The sequence below is a fragment of the Prinia subflava genome, chromosome 8, assembly GCF_021018805.1.
Source record: "Prinia subflava isolate CZ2003 ecotype Zambia chromosome 8, Cam_Psub_1.2, whole genome shotgun sequence".
NCBI lineage: Eukaryota > Metazoa > Chordata > Aves > Passeriformes > Cisticolidae > Prinia > Prinia subflava.
This window is the reverse complement of record NC_086254.1, coordinates 13,884,385-13,905,055: the sequence shown is the minus strand read 5'-3', so window position 1 is coordinate 13,905,055 and position 20,671 is coordinate 13,884,385. Positions and strand designations below refer to the sequence as shown.

General features: G+C 42.6%; 1 protein-coding gene across 9 annotated transcripts in view; it reads left to right on the top strand.

The window, feature by feature from the left end:
- Nucleotides 1–695: 695 nt before the first annotated feature.
- MYO9B (myosin IXB) overlaps nt 696–20,671 on the top strand; it is a 42,022-nt gene continuing 22,046 nt past the window's right edge. For all 9 annotated transcript variants that reach the window (XM_063403199.1, XM_063403197.1, XM_063403198.1 and 6 more), the window contains exons 1-11: nt 696–826; nt 5,983–6,088; nt 8,589–9,482; nt 16,927–17,021; nt 18,194–18,256; nt 18,379–18,478; nt 18,629–18,729; nt 18,951–19,080; nt 19,522–19,611; nt 19,850–19,966; nt 20,215–20,349. In XM_063403199.1, coding sequence (XP_063259269.1) covers nt 8,646–9,482; nt 16,927–17,021; nt 18,194–18,256; nt 18,379–18,478; nt 18,629–18,729; nt 18,951–19,080; nt 19,522–19,611; nt 19,850–19,966; nt 20,215–20,349 — 1,668 coding nt within the window. In that variant the 5' untranslated portion in view covers nt 696–826; nt 5,983–6,088; nt 8,589–8,645. The remainder of the gene's footprint in view (nt 827–5,982; nt 6,089–8,588; nt 9,483–16,926; nt 17,022–18,193; nt 18,257–18,378; nt 18,479–18,628; nt 18,730–18,950; nt 19,081–19,521; nt 19,612–19,849; nt 19,967–20,214; nt 20,350–20,671) is intronic.

Genomic DNA, 20,671 nt, shown 5'->3' with positions numbered 1-20,671 from the left:
CTGGAGCATCTCTGTGGTGAAGAGAGACTGCGGGAACTGGGCCTGGTTAGTCCAGAGAGGAGAGGGCTGAGAGAGGATCCCATCAGTCCATACAAATATCTCCAAGGGGTGTTCAGAGGGTGCTGCCACTGCTCAGTGGTGCCCAGTGACAGCACGAGCAGTAATGGGCACAAACGAAAACACAAACAAACACCTCAACATGAGGAAGAACTTCTTTATGTTGAGAGTAGCTGGGCACTGGAACAGCTGCCCAGGGAGGCTATGGAGTCTCCCTCTATGGTGTGATCCCAAACACATCTGGACGCTTTCCTGTGTCACCTGCTCCAGGTCACTCTGCCTTGGCAGAGGGGTTGGGCTGAGTGATCTCCAGAGGTCTCTTCCAACCCAAACAATTCTGTGATTCTCTGAACCAGTGTGGCGCAGTGCTCTGACACCCGAGCACCAGCCACCCCACCACCGCCGCAGCGGCGGGCGGGGACGCTCCCGGACCAGCAGGACACCGGGATTCTTTGGTTTTGACGAGAATCCACCCCCTTAGACAGGCAGACCGCACCTGCGTGCCGCCCCCAGCCGCGCCGGGGCCGAGCAGCGGGCTCGGGGCTCGAACCCGCGACCCCCCGAGCAGCGCCCGCCGCTTCCTCTCCACTGCCCCCAGCCCGTGGGCGCCGCTCCGCGCCCCCGCCCCGGCCCTGCCGCGATCCGGCGCATGCGCGGGGCGAGGGCGGCGCTGAATGGGCGCGCCCCGGCTCCCCCCCACCCGGAAGTGGCGCGCGGGGGGCCTGTGGCGGCGGCCGGGCCGGGCGGCCGCGCTTCGACAGCGGCGCAGGTAACGGGCCCCGCGCTCCCCTTCCTCCCGCTCCCCTTCCTCCCGCTGCGCATCCCTCCCGCTCCCCCTGCCTCCTGCTCCTTCGCTACGGGATACCCAGCGCTATAGTGGCGGTGCCTCTCAGGAATCAGGTCTTGCACCGAGCGCTGTAGAGCGGCCGGGGCAGTTCTGAGGGGGCGTGTGAGGGTCGGCTCTGAGGGGGTCTGTGAGGGCCGGGGCAGATCTGAGGGAGCATGTGAGGGTCGGCTCTGAGAGGGTGTCTCAGTTCCAGGCCGGGGCAGCCGCTGGGATCCGCTGCCTCCCTCAGGAGCCCGGGGCCGGAGCGGTTCCCCGGGACGCCCTCAGGAGCTGGGCTGTGCCCGGGGCCGGGGGCCGTGCCGGGCTCCGGGGCTGTGCCGGGCGCGGGGCAGATGCGGTGCTGCGGTGCCTTTGTGTGCCCGAGGAGCTGGAGGTGCCGGGGAAGGGAAGTGTCTGACGCCCGGCTGTGCCTCCCGTCCCTCGGGCACAGCCTGAGCAGGGCACGGTGTTACTTCCAGCTCCTGCTTTTTTCCATCTCCTGCTTGTGATTTTTCAGCCACACACTGTTCTGCTTTTTCGTGTGATGCCTTTGACTCTCGGTATGAATAGCCTGTAATCTTTCAGACAAATATCTCGTGATCTTTCAAAAAAATCCGTAAAGCTCTCAGGGTTCTTTTGTTTCTTTGTGTTATTTTTGAGCAGCTCTTGACAGTTGGTGCTGCTGCTGCGCTGGGGTTGTGCTTTATCGTGATGACTGTCACGATTGAATTGTGCTTCTTGCTGTGTGCATGTCGATAGTGCTCTGTCTTCTTGGCAAGCTTGGTTTTGCAATCTCTGGGAAGTAAAACTTTTGCAAGCTAGGAACATCCTTTGTTACATGTTTCTAGACTAAAAGTATCAGACTTGTATCCTGACTCGTGACAATTCTGGCCGTAGGTCTGATACAGGTATGTGTGATCCTGGTGGAGGATGAATTCCCAGTATCATTTTAGCTTTGTTTTCTGTTACTCTGTAAGTATTTTGGCGAAATTCTTGCCCCGCTTTATTTGCAATTCGCGTTTTTGAAAAGCGAGAAGCACTTTGGATGCAAATGAGCTCAGCATTCTTTGATTTCACCTTCTGGAAATGGGTGGCAGTGGAGCAAAGGGCTGGAGATGATCTCAAGCTCCCGGCAGATGCAATTAGCCTTTCAAAGATGTCATCAGCATCCTCCCACGGTACTCCTAGAGCTGGATTGGTATCGGTGTGTCTACCAAGGTGTTTGCAAATAAGTTTGTCATGGGTAATTAGGAGCTCTTTGATTTCGGGCCTGTTAGCTGGAATCCCTGGCTGAAGAACTTGCCCTGAAGTAACAGCGTGGGGTAACCTTGCATTCCAGTTTAGGTTAAGTTTTAGTAAGCCCTGGGTGTCTAACTCAGAATCTCATCAGGAATAAATCCATTTAATGTAGGGGAAGCAGCTTGGGGAGCTTTGGATGTGTATTCATATTAGCTCCACGATTCATTGTGGCTTTTGTGTGTCTTTGCACTGCTGTGGGATTTCTGCCTGCCCTACATCTGAAGTTCAATAACAGTATGCTTTTCAGGATGATGCATCTGAGGCCGCTTCCTCAATCTTTAATCCTTAATTATTCACATAAAACTTGGGAGTCACTGCAGTAATGCAAGTTGTAGAACTATACAGTTTAGGGCTTGATTTTTTTTTTTCTTTTTTTTTCCTTTTTTTTTGTTACTGTGCTTGAATGTTTGTCTCAACAAAAAGCTTTTTCACACGTTGAATGTTACAGCTCCTGCAGCGACAGCTGCCTGCACAAACTGTCCATTCCCAGTGGGAGAACTCCCAGGTCTGGGCTTTTCTGTGGAACCCAAAACGTCCATGGAACTGAATAATTTAGGAAGAGTAAATGCAACTGCTAAAAGATTTAAACGAGGTTCACCTAGAAAGGAATACAGACACTTTTCTGACCCATAGTGATTCAAACATTAGACCTCCTGAATAATCCTGTGCATGAATAACGTGTTTGACTCACATGCACACTGAGGCTAAATATGGCCTTTCCTCTGCTAGAAGGTCAAAGGGCAGGATTTGCATATCCTAGGCATTTAAAAAGGAAGAATTTCTAAAAAGTGCAACAGTGCTGGCTATCTCAACAGCCAAGGAAAACAGTGAAAGACTCGGATTCAACAAAATGTTTTTGGCTCAGTGCATTTTTGTGAATGTGAAGGCTGAAGGTGTTTATCACATTTCTAAGAAACAAGGCCTGTTTATGCTAATATGACGGAGAAGCAAAGCCCGAGATGCTGATAAGGCTTTATTTTTCTAAAAGGAAGGTCTAGGAATGCCTTTATTTCACAAAATGAAAAGTCAAAGGTTTTGTCTGTAGAATATTGTGTTTTCTTGGTGTATCAAGTGACTAAAGCGTGGCTTGTGGAGTTGCTTTTATCAAGGCTTTATTGTGTTGTGTGTCTCTGATTACCAAATGAAACTCAATGCAGATTCCAGAAAAATCTGCCCTTTCTATAAAGACCATTGATATTAAACAATAAAAGCGTTTTTAAAGCTATTTTTGACATGTGTACATTCTGTTCACATGAGAGTTCAGCCTAAAGTTTCTTTTAAAAATTTGTCATCGGTGTAAATGCAACATTAGAGCAGTGAAACTTTTATTTCCTTTGTTGACAGCTGTAGTGCTGTTAAGGAAAAAATTAAGAAAACTACAAAAAGTGATAGAATAACCCCCAAGGTTCTTTTGGCTTGCATTGTTTCCCTCTGAGCCTTTCAGTTGCTTTGCCTTGATTCCTCAACTGGGCCACATTTTCTGAATCACTCTCATATGCATCCGTGACATCACGCTTTTTATAAGGTAATAACATCTAACATCACTGCAAAGCCTGATAAGGTATCTGTGTTTTGAGGTGAGATTGTGCATTTGAGTCATCCAGAGGAAGTGGAGGCTGCATCAGGGCTGGTTTAGGATCAGGGTGCTGGGGGCAGGTAAGAGAAGGAACTGCCTGGAACTAAAGTGATTTCTTTGACTTTTTCCTGTGTTACACTGCATTGCAGCCCAGCTTCTCCTTTGCCAGGCACTCCGGGGCAGTAACTTCCCTGCAGGGTTGATTGCAAAGAGTAGTAACAAATGTGTTGTAATTTTTGTGTGGTCCATTCAGAATTCCTCCTTTTGGAGCAGAAAATCCAAGAGCTTTTACTTAAAGAAATCCAAGGATCTAAAGTTGTTTAGTCTGGCTGAATTCTTTATAACCAAGGAAAACATTGAAGTGTGACTAGAACCTGAAGTGATTTTCAGGTAATGTATAAATGCCTAGAATACTGAAAAAAATTAAAATCAATTATGCTCAATTAACAGCACTTGTCCATATGACATGAGGTAGGACAAGGATCTTTACCTTGCCTGTTAATTAAAGTTAATTGTGGAAACTTTAAGATGTCTCTCCAGCCTGATTTGCTGGAAATTCCTTGCTTTGGAGATGAAGGTCAGTAATAGGTGAATATTTTTGAAACTGCTGAATGTTTTCAATTTGGCCAGACAGATTGATCTTTTTTGGGGATGGTCACTGGCAGTTCTGGTGTTTAAGAATATCAGAGGTCAAGTACCTGGGGTAAATTTCCATTTTTGTGTTGAGAATTGCTTGGTGAGCAGTGGGAGAAGCTGGAATCTCTCCCTTTGAGGAATCAGCAGTGGAAATACATGAGAAAATGCGAAGAACTGGAATATTGTACAGTTCATCCTCAACAATTTTGCTGTAATGGTAGCTTTCCCTTTTTAGCTTCACCATGATTCATTGACTAAATATGTGGCTTCAAATTATGGCCTTATTTAAACTAAAAAGAGACCCTGCACTGATTGGGGCGAAGCTCTCTGCTGGAGTTCCACTCTCTTACCAAGTGGACACTGTTGGCTTTAATGCCTGTTAAAAATTTAATTGGCTTAATGGAGTCTAGAAAACCCTTATAAAATACCATCAAAATGACCATCTAAAATTGGAATTTTCTGGTTTTTACTAAATTTTTACTAAAATTGTCTGAGCAAAAAGTAAAGTTACAGATTTTTTCCTTTTCTATATATTGAAAAGAAGCTTCTTATAAGAAAGGGTATTGAAAGAACTTGAGGTAACTGCAGAATTTCCATCTCCAAACGGAACCCAGCAGGGTTTGCATGCTGACCTGTGTGGTTTCACTATTACCTTCTTTCTTGTATTTCTCCTTTTACTTGCAGTATTCTCTGCACCTGAATTCAGGCTTGTGCTTCCTTGACGAGCCAAATCACACAGAATAAATATTTCAATTGCCTAAAAGTTGTCTGAATAATTTGAGATCATAAAATGAGAAGGAATCATTGCAATCATCTCTTCAGCCTGCTCTTGACATAAACAAGAGGGTGGTAGCTAATTAACTCTTCTAATTATGAGGCAACTTGGTTACTGGGAACTGGCTGATATTCTAAAAAAAGATTTGGCAACCAGGCCTCGTTGGTGTCAGTTAAGTTTTTGCAGTGCAGTTTAACCTTCTGGTGATGTTTCTGTCTCATGTTTGCCTGAGTTTGTTTAGCTGAGAGTTCCAGCCCCTGCCCTGTGTTGTGGCTTTGTCCTCCAGCCTGGTGATTGTACCCAACTGCAGGTCCTGTGCAAGGACTGCACTGATAACAGTGTCCTCTGTGTGCTCCTGCCACACAAAGCCTGCAGGGTTTCTAACAGATTTGGATTTGTTCTTGTTGTTGCTGTCCTTAGCTCCTCAATTGAAATTTGGATTTATTCTAAATAAATCCAAATTGGTCTTGTATCTTCTGAGCATAAGGGTAATGTGGCTGCCTAACAAAATACTGAGTTGTGTTTATCTGGAGATTGCATTCACTGTCGTGCTTGTGGTGCTAGGGTAGAATATTGTGTTCAAATAATTCCTTGCTATGCTTTTGGACCTATTTCAGGATAGCTGATATAGGTTGGTTCTTGGATAAAGTTGAAGTTTTATATGTCTCTAAACCCAGCTGGAATTTGTTTAGCTGTTGTTTTCTTGCTCCTATATTACTGACCTACATAATTAATTTAACTTCTTGCTCACTTGCTGCCTTTTCAATCTCTTTGTGGTATGCTCTTTATCAGTAACTCTTTTCTTTCTTTTAGAACCATCATGAAAATGTTTACTTGGATGCCAGGAATCCTTCTCTAGGAACTCATCCTCCAATTGCTTGAAGATACCTGTCCTTAGTTGAATACTGGGATTCATTAGGTAACCAATTTATCTTCTGTCCAGTGAATGCTCTTTTGCTTTTATATTCTAATTTGTGGCCTGAAAAATTGTTTAGTGGCAAGCCAGAGGTCTGTTCTTTCAGAGCTGTATTGTCATCAAATAAATTTGATATTCTTTCTAAGAAAATCACAAGTAGTAGGAGACCAGCAGGTTTTCCTTAAACCTCTGCAATATCTGCACATTCTCAGATAGAAAAATTGAATTTTCCAGTTGTACACATGTGAGCAAACTCTACTGGCTCTATTGGCCTTGAGTTTGTCACTTGTAGAGGAGTGGCATCTGCACTCTGATTTCCCTTTGGAAAGTGTGAGCTGGGGTCTTGAGCAATGTCCCAAATTTTGGTGTCTGACATGAGACGAGGTTAGGAAATGTGTGTTAGTAAAGTCACAGGTCAGCACCGAGGTTCAGCTCTTCTGTGTTGGCAAAAAGCTGGTGAAATGTTCTTTAGGGAGCTGTTTTGGCCAAAATTCTTACTGAGGGCACTTCCTCTAACTCAGCAGACTGTGTGTCTGAAACTCAATGCTGGGGGTTGAAAAAAGGAAGTCTGCAAAAGGCTGTGTCCCTTGAACTGGCAGAGTAGCTGCAGAGGAAAATGTTCAGTGTTGTTCTGTTTTTCTGTCTGTGCTGAGATGGATCTTCCCCATCAGCAGCAGTCTGCTGTACATTCTACTCAGTGCAAAAGTTTGGGCTTTTATAAATTAAGACTGCTTCACACTTGCTTAATTACTTCAAAGCTGCTTCAGACTTCTTTATTGGTCAGTGATTATTACAGGAAATGGAGAAGCACTTGGAGCTTGCTGCTGCAGCCTTTTGTATGGCCAGGTTCTTGGAACCCTCCTTACTGAACGGAGAATGACATTTAATGGGGAAAAACATCCTTGGGTGGATCATACAGTTTGATCCGAGACGTATTGTGGTTTGTCTTGCCATCTGTAGCTTATTCAGCCTTCCTTTAGATGAGTAGCCACTACAAATGATGCAGCCTGTGTGGCAGTGTCTGCTGGAAGCTGTTCCAGAGTCCCTGGAAGCACAGCTCCCTCCTCTGAGGCTCTTCGTGAGCCACAGCTATGTCATATGTTTTGTGAAGTGATTCATTACTTGCACTGGAAGTGGCAGCTAAAAGCCTCCAACTCTACTGATTTTAATTTGAAATGATTGCTCTCTGTGGCCTTGTGCAAGTTCCTGTGCAGTTGTTTAGTGGCAAAAAGTAACTTCTTTGGCATTTCTCTGCCTCTTTCCTCTTTTTTTTTAATGTATTTGGCATGTCAGTGTATAATTAGAACACTTTGTTCTTGAAACAAAAATTGAACTGCTATTCTCAGTATGAAGTTTTACAGACTGCTAAAACAAAGGGGTGCTTCATTATCCTTCTCCTTTTAGCACTCCTTGATAAGCAAAGGAACGGTGCAGCTAAAGCAACGTGGGCAAAGTTAGAGAAGTTAGAGGGCACCAACTGCACAGGAGAGGAAAATCACCAGGGAAGGCACAGATGGGTCTAGAGACTTTTAACTTGGCAGTGAGGAAGAGGTTTGCTCCTGAGGTTGTTGGCAGGCTGCAGTTACGTGTCTGGCCTGCACCAAGGCTGGAGGGAGGAAAAAGCAAAGGCAGTGACTGATTTTTGGAGATGTGTGAATGAGGTTCCTGAGCCAGCGAGGAAGGAGTTGATGTGATGGAGATAAAGGCTCGTGAACAAAGTGGGTTATTTAGGATCTTGTTTACTGCTGAAAAGTAATTGCAGGAAGACTTTACTTTGTTGCCTAAGATAGAAGATAAGTGTTCAAGTGGAATGAGCAGTCTCTTGGCTGTGTCACTGATCCCTGCTGAAGAAATCCCTGTGGTGTGTTAGGGCTGCTCCAGGCAGCTGGGGCTCTGCTTCCTGAGAGCTCCGTGGGGTAGATGCTGTACCTGTCCTTTACCTCTCATGGAAAGAGCTTAGTGAGGGAAAATAAGGGAGAAAAAAGTGTCAGAAACATTTTCCTCCTTGTGTTTGTGTGCACTGATCCCTCTGCCTTAGCTCATGACTGCTCTGAACTGGATTAAGAAGTGGCCAAACCCTGTTTCTGCCTCAAGCTGCTGGTGCAGCTTTAAGGAAGAGCTTCCGTGGGAGGGTGGATAAATGTTTATGTGGGCCAGATCAAGGAAAGCATCTGGGCTAAAACTAACCTGGGGAAACAAGGAAGGTTTAGTTTGGACATTGATCCTGGTTTGCTTTGCTGTGGCTGTGTGAATTCTTGTGTGCCATGACAGGGAGGAAGGGGTGGCATGGGAACAGATGGAAAAGTGAAAGGAGGCTGGGTGCTGTGGCAGCTCTCCACTCATAGGATTTCCCAAACAGGCTGTTAGAAATAATATCACTGATAGTAAATTATTAAAGAACAAATGCACTGTGTAATAACTGTATTTTCATCCTGCAGAAAAGAACACTTTGCCCTAATACCTGTTGTACACACTTTTTAATACCTGATCTTTTTTTTTCCAGACAATGGGCACTGCATATTAAGCAGGGGTGGAAGACAGAAGCCCATCTGGGGACAGAATGAGTTTAAAAGATGCTGACAGTGCAGTTTGCCAGGCAAAGGCAGCCTATAATCTTCATATTTACCCCCAGCTCTCAACAGAAAGCGCTCCCTGCTGCAAAGTGACAGCAACCAAGGACAGTACGTCATCAGATGTCATCAAGGACGTGATTAATATCTTAAACTTGGATGTCTCCAAACATTATGTGCTGGTGGAGGTGAAGGAGTCAGGCGGAGAAGAATGGGTACTTGACATAAACGACTCTCCGGTGCACAGGGTTCTGCTGTGGCCTCGGCGCGCTCAGGACGAGCACCCGCAGAAGGACGGGTACTATTTCCTGCTGCAGGAGAGGAACACTGATGGCACCATCAAATACCTGCAGATGCAGCTGCTCTCCAAGGAGAGGGATGCACGGCGCCTGGTGGAGAGGGGCTTTCTGCCCTGGCACCACGAGGACTTTGATGACCTTTGCAATCTGCCCAACCTGACGGAGACAACGCTCCTGGAGAACCTCAAGTGCCGCTTCCTCAAGCACAGAATCTACACTTACGCAGGAAGCATCCTGATTGCAATTAACCCCTTCAAGTTCCTGCCCATTTATAACCCCAAGTATGTCAAGATGTATGAGAACCATCAGCTTGGGAAGTTGGAGCCTCATATTTTTGCCATTGCTGATGTGGCCTATCACACAATGCTTAAAAAACATGTTAATCAGTGCATCGTTATATCAGGTGAAAGTGGCTCTGGGAAAACCCAAAGCACAAACTTCTTAATTCACTGCCTCACAGCACTGAGCCAGAAAGGGTACGCCAGTGGTGTGGAGAGAACCATTCTGGGAGCTGGACCAGTTCTGGAGGTAAATTCATGCTCAAGTTGCCTTCTGGGCAAATTGTTTTTTAGAAACTTCAAATGATTGCTGTGAATGCTACTTTTGAGTCACCTACTTGGTTTAGGCTTAAAATGTCACTGGTTTAGGCTTGTCACTTGGTTTAAATGTCACTGGGCTGCAGTGGTGCTTGGCAGCATTACCCGACTGCTTCTAATTGATTTTCCTTATTACCTTCACTTGACTTCCTGTTGCTTGTAATTTGCATATGACTTAACTTTGCACCACTAAACACCAATAATCTGGGGCAGAGTTTACCTGTGTTTTCCATCTGAAAGTTTTCATGGCATTTGAGTCAAATCATAAGCCTGTTTTTCATAAATATTGTTCCACTGAAACATCACCTGCTTGGTGTGATCCTGCCTGTGTGTGAGTATTTTACTGAACTCGCTTTTTGAGGGAGTTATTTCTACAGCCATCTGTGGAAGAGAGCAACATTTTTCATTGGGGAGAAAGTGGGAGTTTTGGCTTTTAATTATTACAGCATTTCCAACAGAAAGCAAAACTAAACATGTGAGAAGGAGGGGGTACAGCTGGCCCTGTATTAGGTAATGTCAGGATAAACTTAAACTTTCCTTTTACTCTCCTAAAGGAAGAACTCTGGAAGTGTGGATGGATGTAATGCTCACTCATGAGAAAATCTTCAACAGCAAAGAGCTTGAACACCACCATTGTAATTTTTAGGTTTAGTTTCAAATGTAGTAACAACTTGATCCCAAAAGTTCAAGCTGTTTTTTAAAGCTCTTCTGTAAAGAATGAGGAATATACGCCAGTTCTTTTTTGTGTTGCTTTCAGCTGCTTGAAAGAAGAAGTAAAATTGAGGCTTGTTGGTTGCTGGAGTTGAAGCTTGCAGTTCTAAACAGAAAACAGGAAGGGGTCACAGTGGAAAGCCCTGTTTGATCAGCTGATCTCTCTGCCTTTGATAAATTTAAGTGTTTCATATCCTTGTCTACAGACCTGGTACAGCTGTGTCAAACCAGGCACAGATTTCATGTCCTGTGTGCCTGTTTGTCTGCTGAGGGACAAATGCACCTTTTCCTGGGCTCACAACTAAAATTTGTTACTTTGTTGGAGTCACAGGGTGTTGTGTAAATCTGGGCATGTTCATAAAGAGATATTTGTGTTTTTCTATGCTAAGACTGCTTGTCTTAAGACAACCAGACAACAATTTCCTTAGACTTACACTGAGCATTTAGTGATACTTTTCATTAATAGTCTTTCAGAATTGATGTTCATGTAAATTCAGTGTGCATTAAAAGGTAAGCTTAGAACATAAAGATAAAATCCAGTTATCCTGCTTTGATGCATTTGAGTTAATTCAGCTGACAGTGAAGCTTCTGTTTCCCCATTTCAGTCACCAAGCATAATTTTAAAAAAGTCAGCTCTTGGTCCTGGGGAGGGATGCACAGAAAGCTTATGTTGCTTTATTGAAATTAAACTGACTCTTCTTAGAGTTGGTCACTTCTAAATCCACCCATGGTGATTCATTTGGGGTTTTTACTGCAGGGAACTAAAGTGCTACAAGGGATTTTTTCTTCAATGGATGTTTCTGGGGATTTCTTGCACAAACAGTTTTGCAGGGTGCCCAGACTATTTGAGAATGTTCTTTATAACTTCGAAGTTTTATTCTGAATCTTCTTCAAAGTTGAAAATGTATTCTCGACTAAAAACTTCCATGATGTAGAAATGGGTTGCATTCTGGGTCAGAACTTCCTCATTTTAGTTGTCTCTTATTTTTCTGCTACCGAAGTAAAACGGGGCTGTTTGTAGGCTGACCTGTCAAAGTTCAAGGAATTAAAGCAGCTGTTTCTAGCACAGGGGGTGAGCAAAATTAAGGTGTTATGGAGGTGGATTTATAATTTTATCTTTTCATGCTTAGGGAATTGGAAACATTTCTTGGTGAGTCCTGTGGCTGATTAATCTGAGTTCAAATCTCCAAAGAGTTTACAGATAAACTATTGTTAATATTTTTGCTCCTTGATTACAATCTCTAGACTGAAGAATGGAGTTACAGCTGGCCCATGAAGGATTTGATATTAAACAATGCCTGATGTTGCCTTGTCAAACCTCTGAGAGATGACAGCCCTTATCTGAGACAGTGCAGTTAAAAATTAACCGTGCTATCAGCACAAGTTCTGTCACATGGGCTGAGAGAGGAGCGTGGTCATGGGGCAGCTCTGGGCCTCAGACATTTCCTGCTCCATCCCGCCCCAGCTGCTTGCAAGGTTCCCTTGCTCATAAGCACAGATCAATTGCAATAATTCTGATTACATTGGGCACTGCTTGCAGCTTTCCAGAGAAGAGGGAGCAGGAGGGGAGGCTGCTTCCATGGACAGCGGTGCCTAAAGCTGAGCTTTGGGCTGGTCTTAACAGTTCAGGACATTCAGTTGCCTTTCCTATAGAGGAATTGCTCTCAGATTATCGTGTCTTGTTTTCTTTTTTTGTTTTAATTTTATCTCCAGGCTAAAGGAGATCATCTGGAGCAAAGAGCAGTTTCTTTAAAACTGGTGGGAAGATATAAATATAAGCTCTGTTTTAAGATACTCCTTCTTCAACCTTTTCTAAATTTAGTAATTAAAATGTAGTTCCCTGACTTGAAGCTTTGCCTTCTTGTATTGACTAAGTTCAAGTTATTTATGATTGAAATCCTAAGAAGGAATTTACACTTGGGAAGTACTTGGGTCAAATTTGGAATAGTGAATCAAACCTTGGGAAACTATTATTTGGGTCAAATTGGGAATAATGAATCAAACCTTTGTTTATTTTATAGTCTCAAACAAGACAATTAAACCTTTCCATACCCACTGAAGAAGTTTCCAATAAATGTATATTTTCCTTTCATCAGGGAAAAATAGCTTGACTGCATGTTTCAGCTATAAAATGCACAGCAAGCTCTCTAAGACTCTGAATTTATTTTGGAAACTTAAAGTTAACCTATTCTTCAATCCAGTTAATTTAGTAAAGTGGCAGAAAATTGAGTTAGGGGATGGGAGCATGTGGTGAGAGAACAGAGGAAACAGGAACTTTGTTTTCTGGCAGCAGAGCTCTCAGTGGCTTTTTTTGTGTTGTTAAATTGTAACCCTCAGTGTCCCCTGTTTATTACAGAATTTCAGTTACTTTTTGAGTGTGCTGAAAGTTCATGTCCCTCTGAAATGGGAGCTGAGGAGAGCTGGGACAGATGAAAATATTTGGGGTGTCATAATTCTTCATGTATTATTTTGAAAATCATTGCTTATTCCCATTTGGATGTGTTCTTGATTTCTCAATGATGCTGAACCAGTCTTTGGAAAGAATTAAGGCCAAATGAAATGGAAATTCCAACAGGAAGCTTTTATTAATTGGTCTTCTAAAGAAGAATTATTATTGACAGCACAATCAGGCAGGGAGGAATCAGATTTTCTAGTACTCACCATATTTAAAAACTTTTAAAATTTAATCATAGCAAGTTTTATGCTTTACAGTTCTGTGGAGGAGAGCAGAGAAATTTGCTGCCAGCTCTGTTTCCCACAAACCTGCTGAGCTCTGGCTTTGGGATGAGATTTTCTGCTTTTCTTTTCTATTTTCCATCAAAGCCTGCACCTGGTGGGTGTAGCCTGCTCCATTCCAGGGAAGGTGCTTGTTTTGAGGCCATTATCTGCATGGGTTTGCTTTAAGAACTGTAATCAAAGGAGGACTGGAATTTCCTTGTTCCATTTGCTCGCTTGGCACTGGTTTTTCTGGTAGAAATGTGATGTTGCCTGCTTTTCCCTGCTGCACACAACCCTTGGGGAAAAACCACCTTGTTCTTCACTCAGTCCTGCCACGGGGATTGCTCGGAGTTCCCAGGACATCCCCCAGCAGGAGGAGTTGCAGAATTAGCCTGAACTTCATTTCCTCTTGAGTGATACTGGATATTTCACAGCGTGGTTGTAAGGACCACTGTTAAATCAAGTTCAGGACTCATTTCCTCTGCCAGGGTGTGGGATTCAGTCTCCCCTGTCCTCTGGCACATTGGAAACCGAGTCTGTGTGCAGTGGTGGCTCTGCCATGGAGCCGAGGGATTTATGAAACTCCCAAGGGCTCTTTCAGATTTTGGCAATTCTTATGAAACAATTAAATGAGATTTTTGTTGTGTTCCTGAGGTACATGCTGGGAGCGTGTGTGTGAGGGGGTTGGTGTTTTTTGGAGGGTTTTTTTTTTGTTTTGTTTGGGTTTTTTTTGGTTTTTTATTAACAAATAAAAGGAGAATGTGGTGATTTTTCTATCTATCCCTGTTGTGAGAATTTTAAGTGTTAGGCTCCAGTTTCTGCCTCTTGCATTCCAAGGTAAGAGGATGGCTTGAATGACTTCCTGCCTCCCAGAATAGTCCATCCAGCTCTGATTCCTGCTGCCATTGCTCGGCTATTTTTGACTCACCCTGTTTTATACAGCTGGTGTTGTTCTCTGGAGTGATTTAGTTTTTGTTTTTTGGTTTTATTTGTCTTCTCATGAACTCACAAGGGAAAACAGTGAATGGGTTTGCTTATATACAGGATTAATTATCTTTAGCTGAAGTTTTCTTGTTCCCTCAGATCTTCTGAATTTATTTTGTAATCTTCAAAGTATTTTCAAGAACATGGTAGCAGTCATTAAAGTTAAATGTTACCAAAAAAAAAATATACCCACCCAAAATGTTGCCTCACTTAAAATGTTCTTTAGAAAGTTTTAGATGTTAAAGGCTCTTCTGAGGAAACCAGTACATGAAAACTTTCCTAAAAACTGTTAATATTAGATCAGCTTTTAAGAATTTGCTGTACACTTTGACTAAATACCAGACACATGAGATCATAAGAGCCTTTAGTTTTAAACTGTATTCATTGCTTACATGAGTAATCACTAAGAAAAGTTTTTCAGGAAGCCTGAGTTATGGGATTTCTTAACTCCATAGTGCCAAAAATATTGATTGATAAAAAATAATGTTGCGAATGTAGCTGTACTGTGGTTTGGCTTCTTGGACATAACTGGTGAACTGATATTTCACTGGTGGCTTAAGCTGGAAAACGTTATAAAAATGTTTTCTGGGATCATTTTGCAAGTCCATTACTCTGCAGTCTGGCAAAGTTCACTGCAGCAGATTTCCCAAAGCCCAGAATGGGAAGTTGGATGGGGTTTGTAGAGAGCAGGAGCTGAGCCACTGTCCTGGAGAGGAAGAGGGGTTTCATTTACTGACAATTCACTTTCACTGCTGCTTTGGCAACTGCAAGGAGCTGACCAGGATTTTATGCATCTACTAATATTCATATGTGTTGCCCTGGTTTTTCTGAGATTTTTAAAGCCTTCTACTTGCTTATAAGATGAAGTCAGTTCTTTAGTCACTGTACAATATTAAGGGTCAGTTTTTCACTTTCTCACACTTTGGAACATAAACAATCTTTCTTGTTTTTGTTCACTGTCCTTTGCTGACATATTTCCAGCCTGAAAACAATGTTAGTTGACAGCTGGTCTGACCAGTGGGGTGAAGGGGTAGTAACCCCAGAAGCCAATCTGCTACCAAACCCACAAAATTATAAAAAGAAAAGAAATAAACAAGCTAAGTCCCTTTTTTTGTGGAGAGCAGCTTTTCACTGCAGACCTCTGCCTCCGTGTTGTTGATTTTGCATTCAGGGCAAGACATATGCATGCAAAATGGGCTCTAAAAAAGGGAAATCTGGGGGATACATTTGTGGATGAATGCTGCAAAGAGATATTGGTGGCTGGGCAATGCTTGCTTTGAAAAATCTGAGTGGGGATGCTGCTGGCACCGTAACGTGTGTGGTGTGGTCCTGGAAAATCCAAAGCTGGAGCTCAGCCTCAGCCATCCGTGAGCACTTCTGGATACAAATCCTCTCCCTGCTGAAGCCTGTTGATTTTTCTGGAGTTGCAATACAGTTGCTCTGCACAGGAAAATCTTTGAGCTTATTCCTTTAGGTCAGGAATAAGAGTTGCCTGAAGAATTCTGGACATTCTCCCAGTTTATAGGAAGTTTTTCAGATCCTCTGGATGCAGATAGTGATGGAAATCTGCTTGTGGGAGATTTAGTGGAGTCTGGAATTAGTGGCCCAAGAGTTCCACTGCAGCACTGCTGAAACCCTTAAGGTATTTTGAGAAAACCCCAAATGAGGAGAGGAGAGGAGAGGAGAGGAGAGGAGAGGAGAGGAGAGGAGAGGAGAGGAGAGGAGAGGAGAGGAGAGGAGAGGAGAGGAGAGGAGAGGAGAGGAGAGGAGAGGAGAGGAGAGGAGAGGAGAGGAGAGGAGAGGAGAGGAGAGGAGAGGAGAGGAGAGGACTTCAGCACCCAGACAATGATAAAGACAATGGAAAGAGCCCCAGCTGGCTGTGTGCAGCGTGGCTGGGTGTGCACACAGCCCTGAGTGTGAGCAGGGCAGTCACACATCCCGGATGTGGCAGCGAGTGTGCACAGGAAGAGATTACACAGCGCTGTGCCATCGTTTCACAAATCATTGCACAAGGGCTCTGTGTCAGGGAGGAGGATTTCCTAATGCAGATCTTTATTAAAGCCTGGAGCTTTAAGAGGAAATATCTGTGGCAGGAGATGCTGGAATTATCTACCCCCAGCAGGGTGTTTTTGCAAATAAATGCGTTTTGCTGAGGTTTCCTTCTTTGGACGCTGTGTGGTAGAAGGATGACAAGTTTCCCTTGCCCTTGGAACACATAGTTAAGAGTTGATAAGGACATTCCAAATAACTAATAACTAATAACTAACTACTGGACTTCCACATGTAAGAAGTTTCCTTTGCAGTTCTTAAGCATGGCTCGTGCAGAGGATTTTGTGTTACATGTTATTACAGCAGCTGTCAGAGGACTCATGATCTGATAGAAGAATTAGAGATGCACAGTTAGCATTTGTGCCAGATGTATCTTTTCTTTCCTAACACCTCATCATAAAACTCCATTTTTCAGTGTTGTGTAGCAGAGTAGCTGCCCAGTGAGTTGTTCTGTAAACCAAAATATTTTTGTTTGTCCTTTTCCTGTTTTTTTCAATACACAACTTTGAAAATTCCTGGGCTAACTTTATAAATGGAATATTAATGTTCTGTCTCTCTTGAAGAAAAGTTGTGTTTAATGTGAATTTTTTTCAGTGGTAGCAATACATGGGTAAATAGGATGTGGTTTGTGACATTTTTATGAAGAGACTCCTGAAAATATCTAAAAGTGTTATTCCCTTCCCTCAGTCCCACAAATATTACTGCATGGGTGAAATAATAAACCCATAGAGTTCTGTGAGGAACACGGGGGCTTCCTGAGCTGCCTTTTTGGTGTTTGTGTGCTGCAATTCCCTCAGTATTCTGATTCTTTTCTGGAAGCCAATGGGAACCTAAACAATGAACAGAAGAGCTTGGGAAGCTGTCGTTGATGTATTTAATTTGATAAAAACCTAACTAATTTTGCTTTATTGCAGGCATTTGGAAATGCAAAAACAGCACATAACAATAACTCCAGCCGTTTTGGGAAGTTCATTCAAGTCAACTATTTAGAGAATGGTATTGTCCGGGGGTAAGTACAGGCTGAGCTGGTTCTGGGGGTGAGCTCTGGGCTTTTAGGAAGCCTCTGTTGTACAGAAATGCTGCCTTGTCGGAGCTCTGCTCATATGAGATCAGCTTGGTGCTGTGGAGTTTAAAATTGTGTAAGCTGAGCTTTGTGGAATTGCAGGTGATGCACAAAACTCTGATTTTACTGTACAGCTGGCTCAGGTGAAGAATCTGCTGCTCTTTACCTTCCTGCTAACTGAGGCCTTTTGCATGGCACCCCTGCCCTCTCCATTTTGCTTTTAAAGACAGAAGATTGACTTTTTAAAAGGAGTGGAGAGAAGTGAAATAGATTTGAGGAAGCCATTTTAAAGAAACTGTTTAAACATCAGAGAGATAAAGCTATAAAATGACTTAATCAAATATGTGTGCTTATATCTGGAAGTCTTAAAACAAGAGATATTTGTTGCCTACATTTGTTGGTTCTGTGGAGTGTCATGAGCAATCCTTGACCTTTATGCTCCAGTGTTTCTTTTCTTTGGATTTCTTCTCATTTGCAATAACATGAATGACTGGGAACTCTGTGCCACATGTGCCTTGAGAGTTATTCTGAGCAAATTTAACATATTTCCAGACCCAGTCACACCAGCTCAGGAATTTGAATACACTTGTTTTGTCTTCAGCCTGAGAAAAAGGTGCTCAAACTTTGTCCTCAATCATTGTACTCCTTGTCAAGGACTTGGAATTATTGTTTGGTTACTTTGCCACCCTGTAGGGGGTTTGCTGGGCTGACATAAAAATCCAGCAGATTTATTGGGATGAGAATCAGACATATCTGGGATATTTCTTGCCTTGTCAGATAAGTGTTCCTCTTCCAGGATAACACAGTTACCACTCTGTGGGTCTTGTTTCTGCTGGCAATTTTCATCAACACCTTCCTTGCTTGGTCTGCCTGTTTTAAGGTTAAGCACTAAACCCAAGCACTGCAGAGAGATATTCCTTGGGTATTTCTTTGTTCCAGTCACAATATGGGGCCTACTGAAATTCTTGGTTTAGATTTAAGGCAGTGTCTAAGCTCTTCTCTTGCACATTTCAGTGCAGATCTCATTATTTGAGCTCTCTTGGCAGTTGGTGTTTGAAATTTTCTGAGGTCTTTTTGTTTTTGCCCTCATGCTTTTTTCATTTTCTGTGGCTCTTTAGGGCTGTGGTTGAAAAATACCTGCTTGAAAAATCTCGTCTGGTTTCTCAAGAAAAAGATGAAAGGTAAGAGAAATGTGGTTCTCCAAGAAACTTATAATTAATGCAGCAGTTTAAGAGCACCTGAATTATATAGAATAAAAGAAAATGCACTATATTTTCATGAGCAAAATGTATTGACTTTGCAGGAACTACCATGTCTTTTATTATTTGCTACTTGGAGTCAATGAGGAGGAGCGTAAAGAATTTCACCTCAAGCAACCTGAAGATTATTTCTACCTCAACCAGGTAATCTGTGATTTACCAATGCATTGATAAATGTTGTGTCAAAGATGAAGGAGAATAGATTACTGGGTTTATAGATTAAAATAGATTATTCTGGGACTTTTGTGATGTTTGGATTTTGCTCTCTGCCAGTTTTTTGGATTTTTTTTACAGCATAACTTGAAAATTGAAGATGGGGAAGATCTCCGGCACGAATTCGAGAGATTAAAACAAGCCATGGAGATGGTTGGCTTCCTTTCAGCAACCAAGAAACAGTAAGTGGAATTCTTTTGTATTCATTCAGTAATAATTCAGTAATAATAATTCATAATTCTGTAAGCTTTTGTTGCTGGCAGTTATTGTTCTGTAGGGAACGAGGAGAGCTGAGTGTTTGAGAGCTCACAGACCAATTCCTGAGGCAGAATTAGGTCTGCTAACCTGTTATAATGAACTCTCTTCAGAAAAGTTTTGACATAATTCAATTTTTCTTCCTTAGGATCTTTTCAATACTTTCAGCTATTCTGTATTTGGGCAATGTCACATACAAGAAGAAAGCCACAGGTCGAGATGAAGGGTTGGACGTGGGACCTCCTGAAGTGCTGGACATTCTTTCCCAGCTGTTGAAAGTAAAATATTTCTCTTTAGCATTAATGTGTGATTGTCATGTTCTACCCCAGCATTTCACTTAGATATCCCAGCTGCTGCATCTAAATCTCCTTTGTGATACTGCCACAAAATTTATCTTGTGGGAGGGAAAACATGAAATTAATGAGATTATTTGGATTAGAGATGGAATATGACCTATAGCATGGAAATAGAATTTGTTGAGTCACCAGTCACAGAGATGAGCAAGAATAGATTCAGTGTAGGTGTGTTCTTTGCCACCACAATGAATGTAAACAGGATAATTTCAACAAGTTGTAGGACTTGTAAAGCTACTGATGGATGATAAATGTGGCTGTTATCAAAGAGCTTCTCTGAAGAAGTTGTGTGTGCACTGCTGCAGTCAGATAACTCATTGAGGAGCTTGATGGTGACAGCAACTCTTGTTGTCTCTTGTTTTGAAGGTTAAACGGGAAATCCTGGTAGAAGTGCTAACAAAAAGAAAAACTGTGACTGCTAATGATAAGCTTATTTTGCCATATAGTCTCAATGAGGTGAGTAAAAGAGCACTTGTAGAGTGATTTTAAATAACTGAAACTTGCTTTTTTGGAAAAAAGCTACTATGGTACACTTCCACATTTTGTGAGGGATGGTTGGAAAGTTAGAAGTTTGAATTAAAGGCAAAAAGTGGTTTCATTTATCTCTGCTGGCGCTGTAACCTGTGAATGACACTGGTTTAAACCAGAAGTGATTCTTTTTTAAACACAGTTCTGAAGGTTGTTTGATCTGCAGGCAATAACAGCCCGTGATTCCATGGCAAAGTCCTTGTACAGTGCTCTGTTTGATTGGATTGTTCTGCGAATCAATCACGCACTCCTTAACAAGAGGGACATGGAGGAATCTGTTACAGTAAGTCTCTCTCAAAGCCAAGTCAGTGCTAGAGATGTGTTGTGATATCTGGGATGAATCTTGATACTTCTCAAGCCCATGGTAAATTTTCTGGTAATATTTCATCATCTCTGTTTTCACAGTAGACAGAACTATTAAATATTTAAAACATTTCAGCACAGTCTGCAGTGTTCTCTGGACTGTTTATCTGGTGGGGGTTAAGGCACTGTATGACACATTGGTAACTAAATTTCCACATCTTCTTTTAGTGTCTGTCCATTGGTGTACTTGATATTTTTGGATTTGAAGATTTTGAAACCAACAGTTTTGAGCAGTTCTGTATAAATTATGCAAATGAGCAACTTCAGTATTATTTCAATCAGCATATTTTCAAATTGGAGCAGGTAAGAAACAAGAGTGGCTGAAGTGAAACCTGGTTTTATCAAATCTTTGTGTATTATGGAAACTCAGCCTTTACTCTGCAAAACCCCGTGGCATGCTTGCTTGAATATTTCTGAAAGTCTTTACTTTTAAAATTTCTTCTTTCACTATTGCTTGTTTTTGTACTAATGGGGTCTTTCCTCTGAGGGCTGGCACTAAGTTTCTGCTTGACTCCAAAAACTAAGATAACATCCAGGTGATCCCAGACAGAAGTCAGCTAAAACTGTGAACTTTGGCATTGGAAGTCTGTAGGTGAGGGGTTGGATTGAGGTGTTTTTGTTTGAA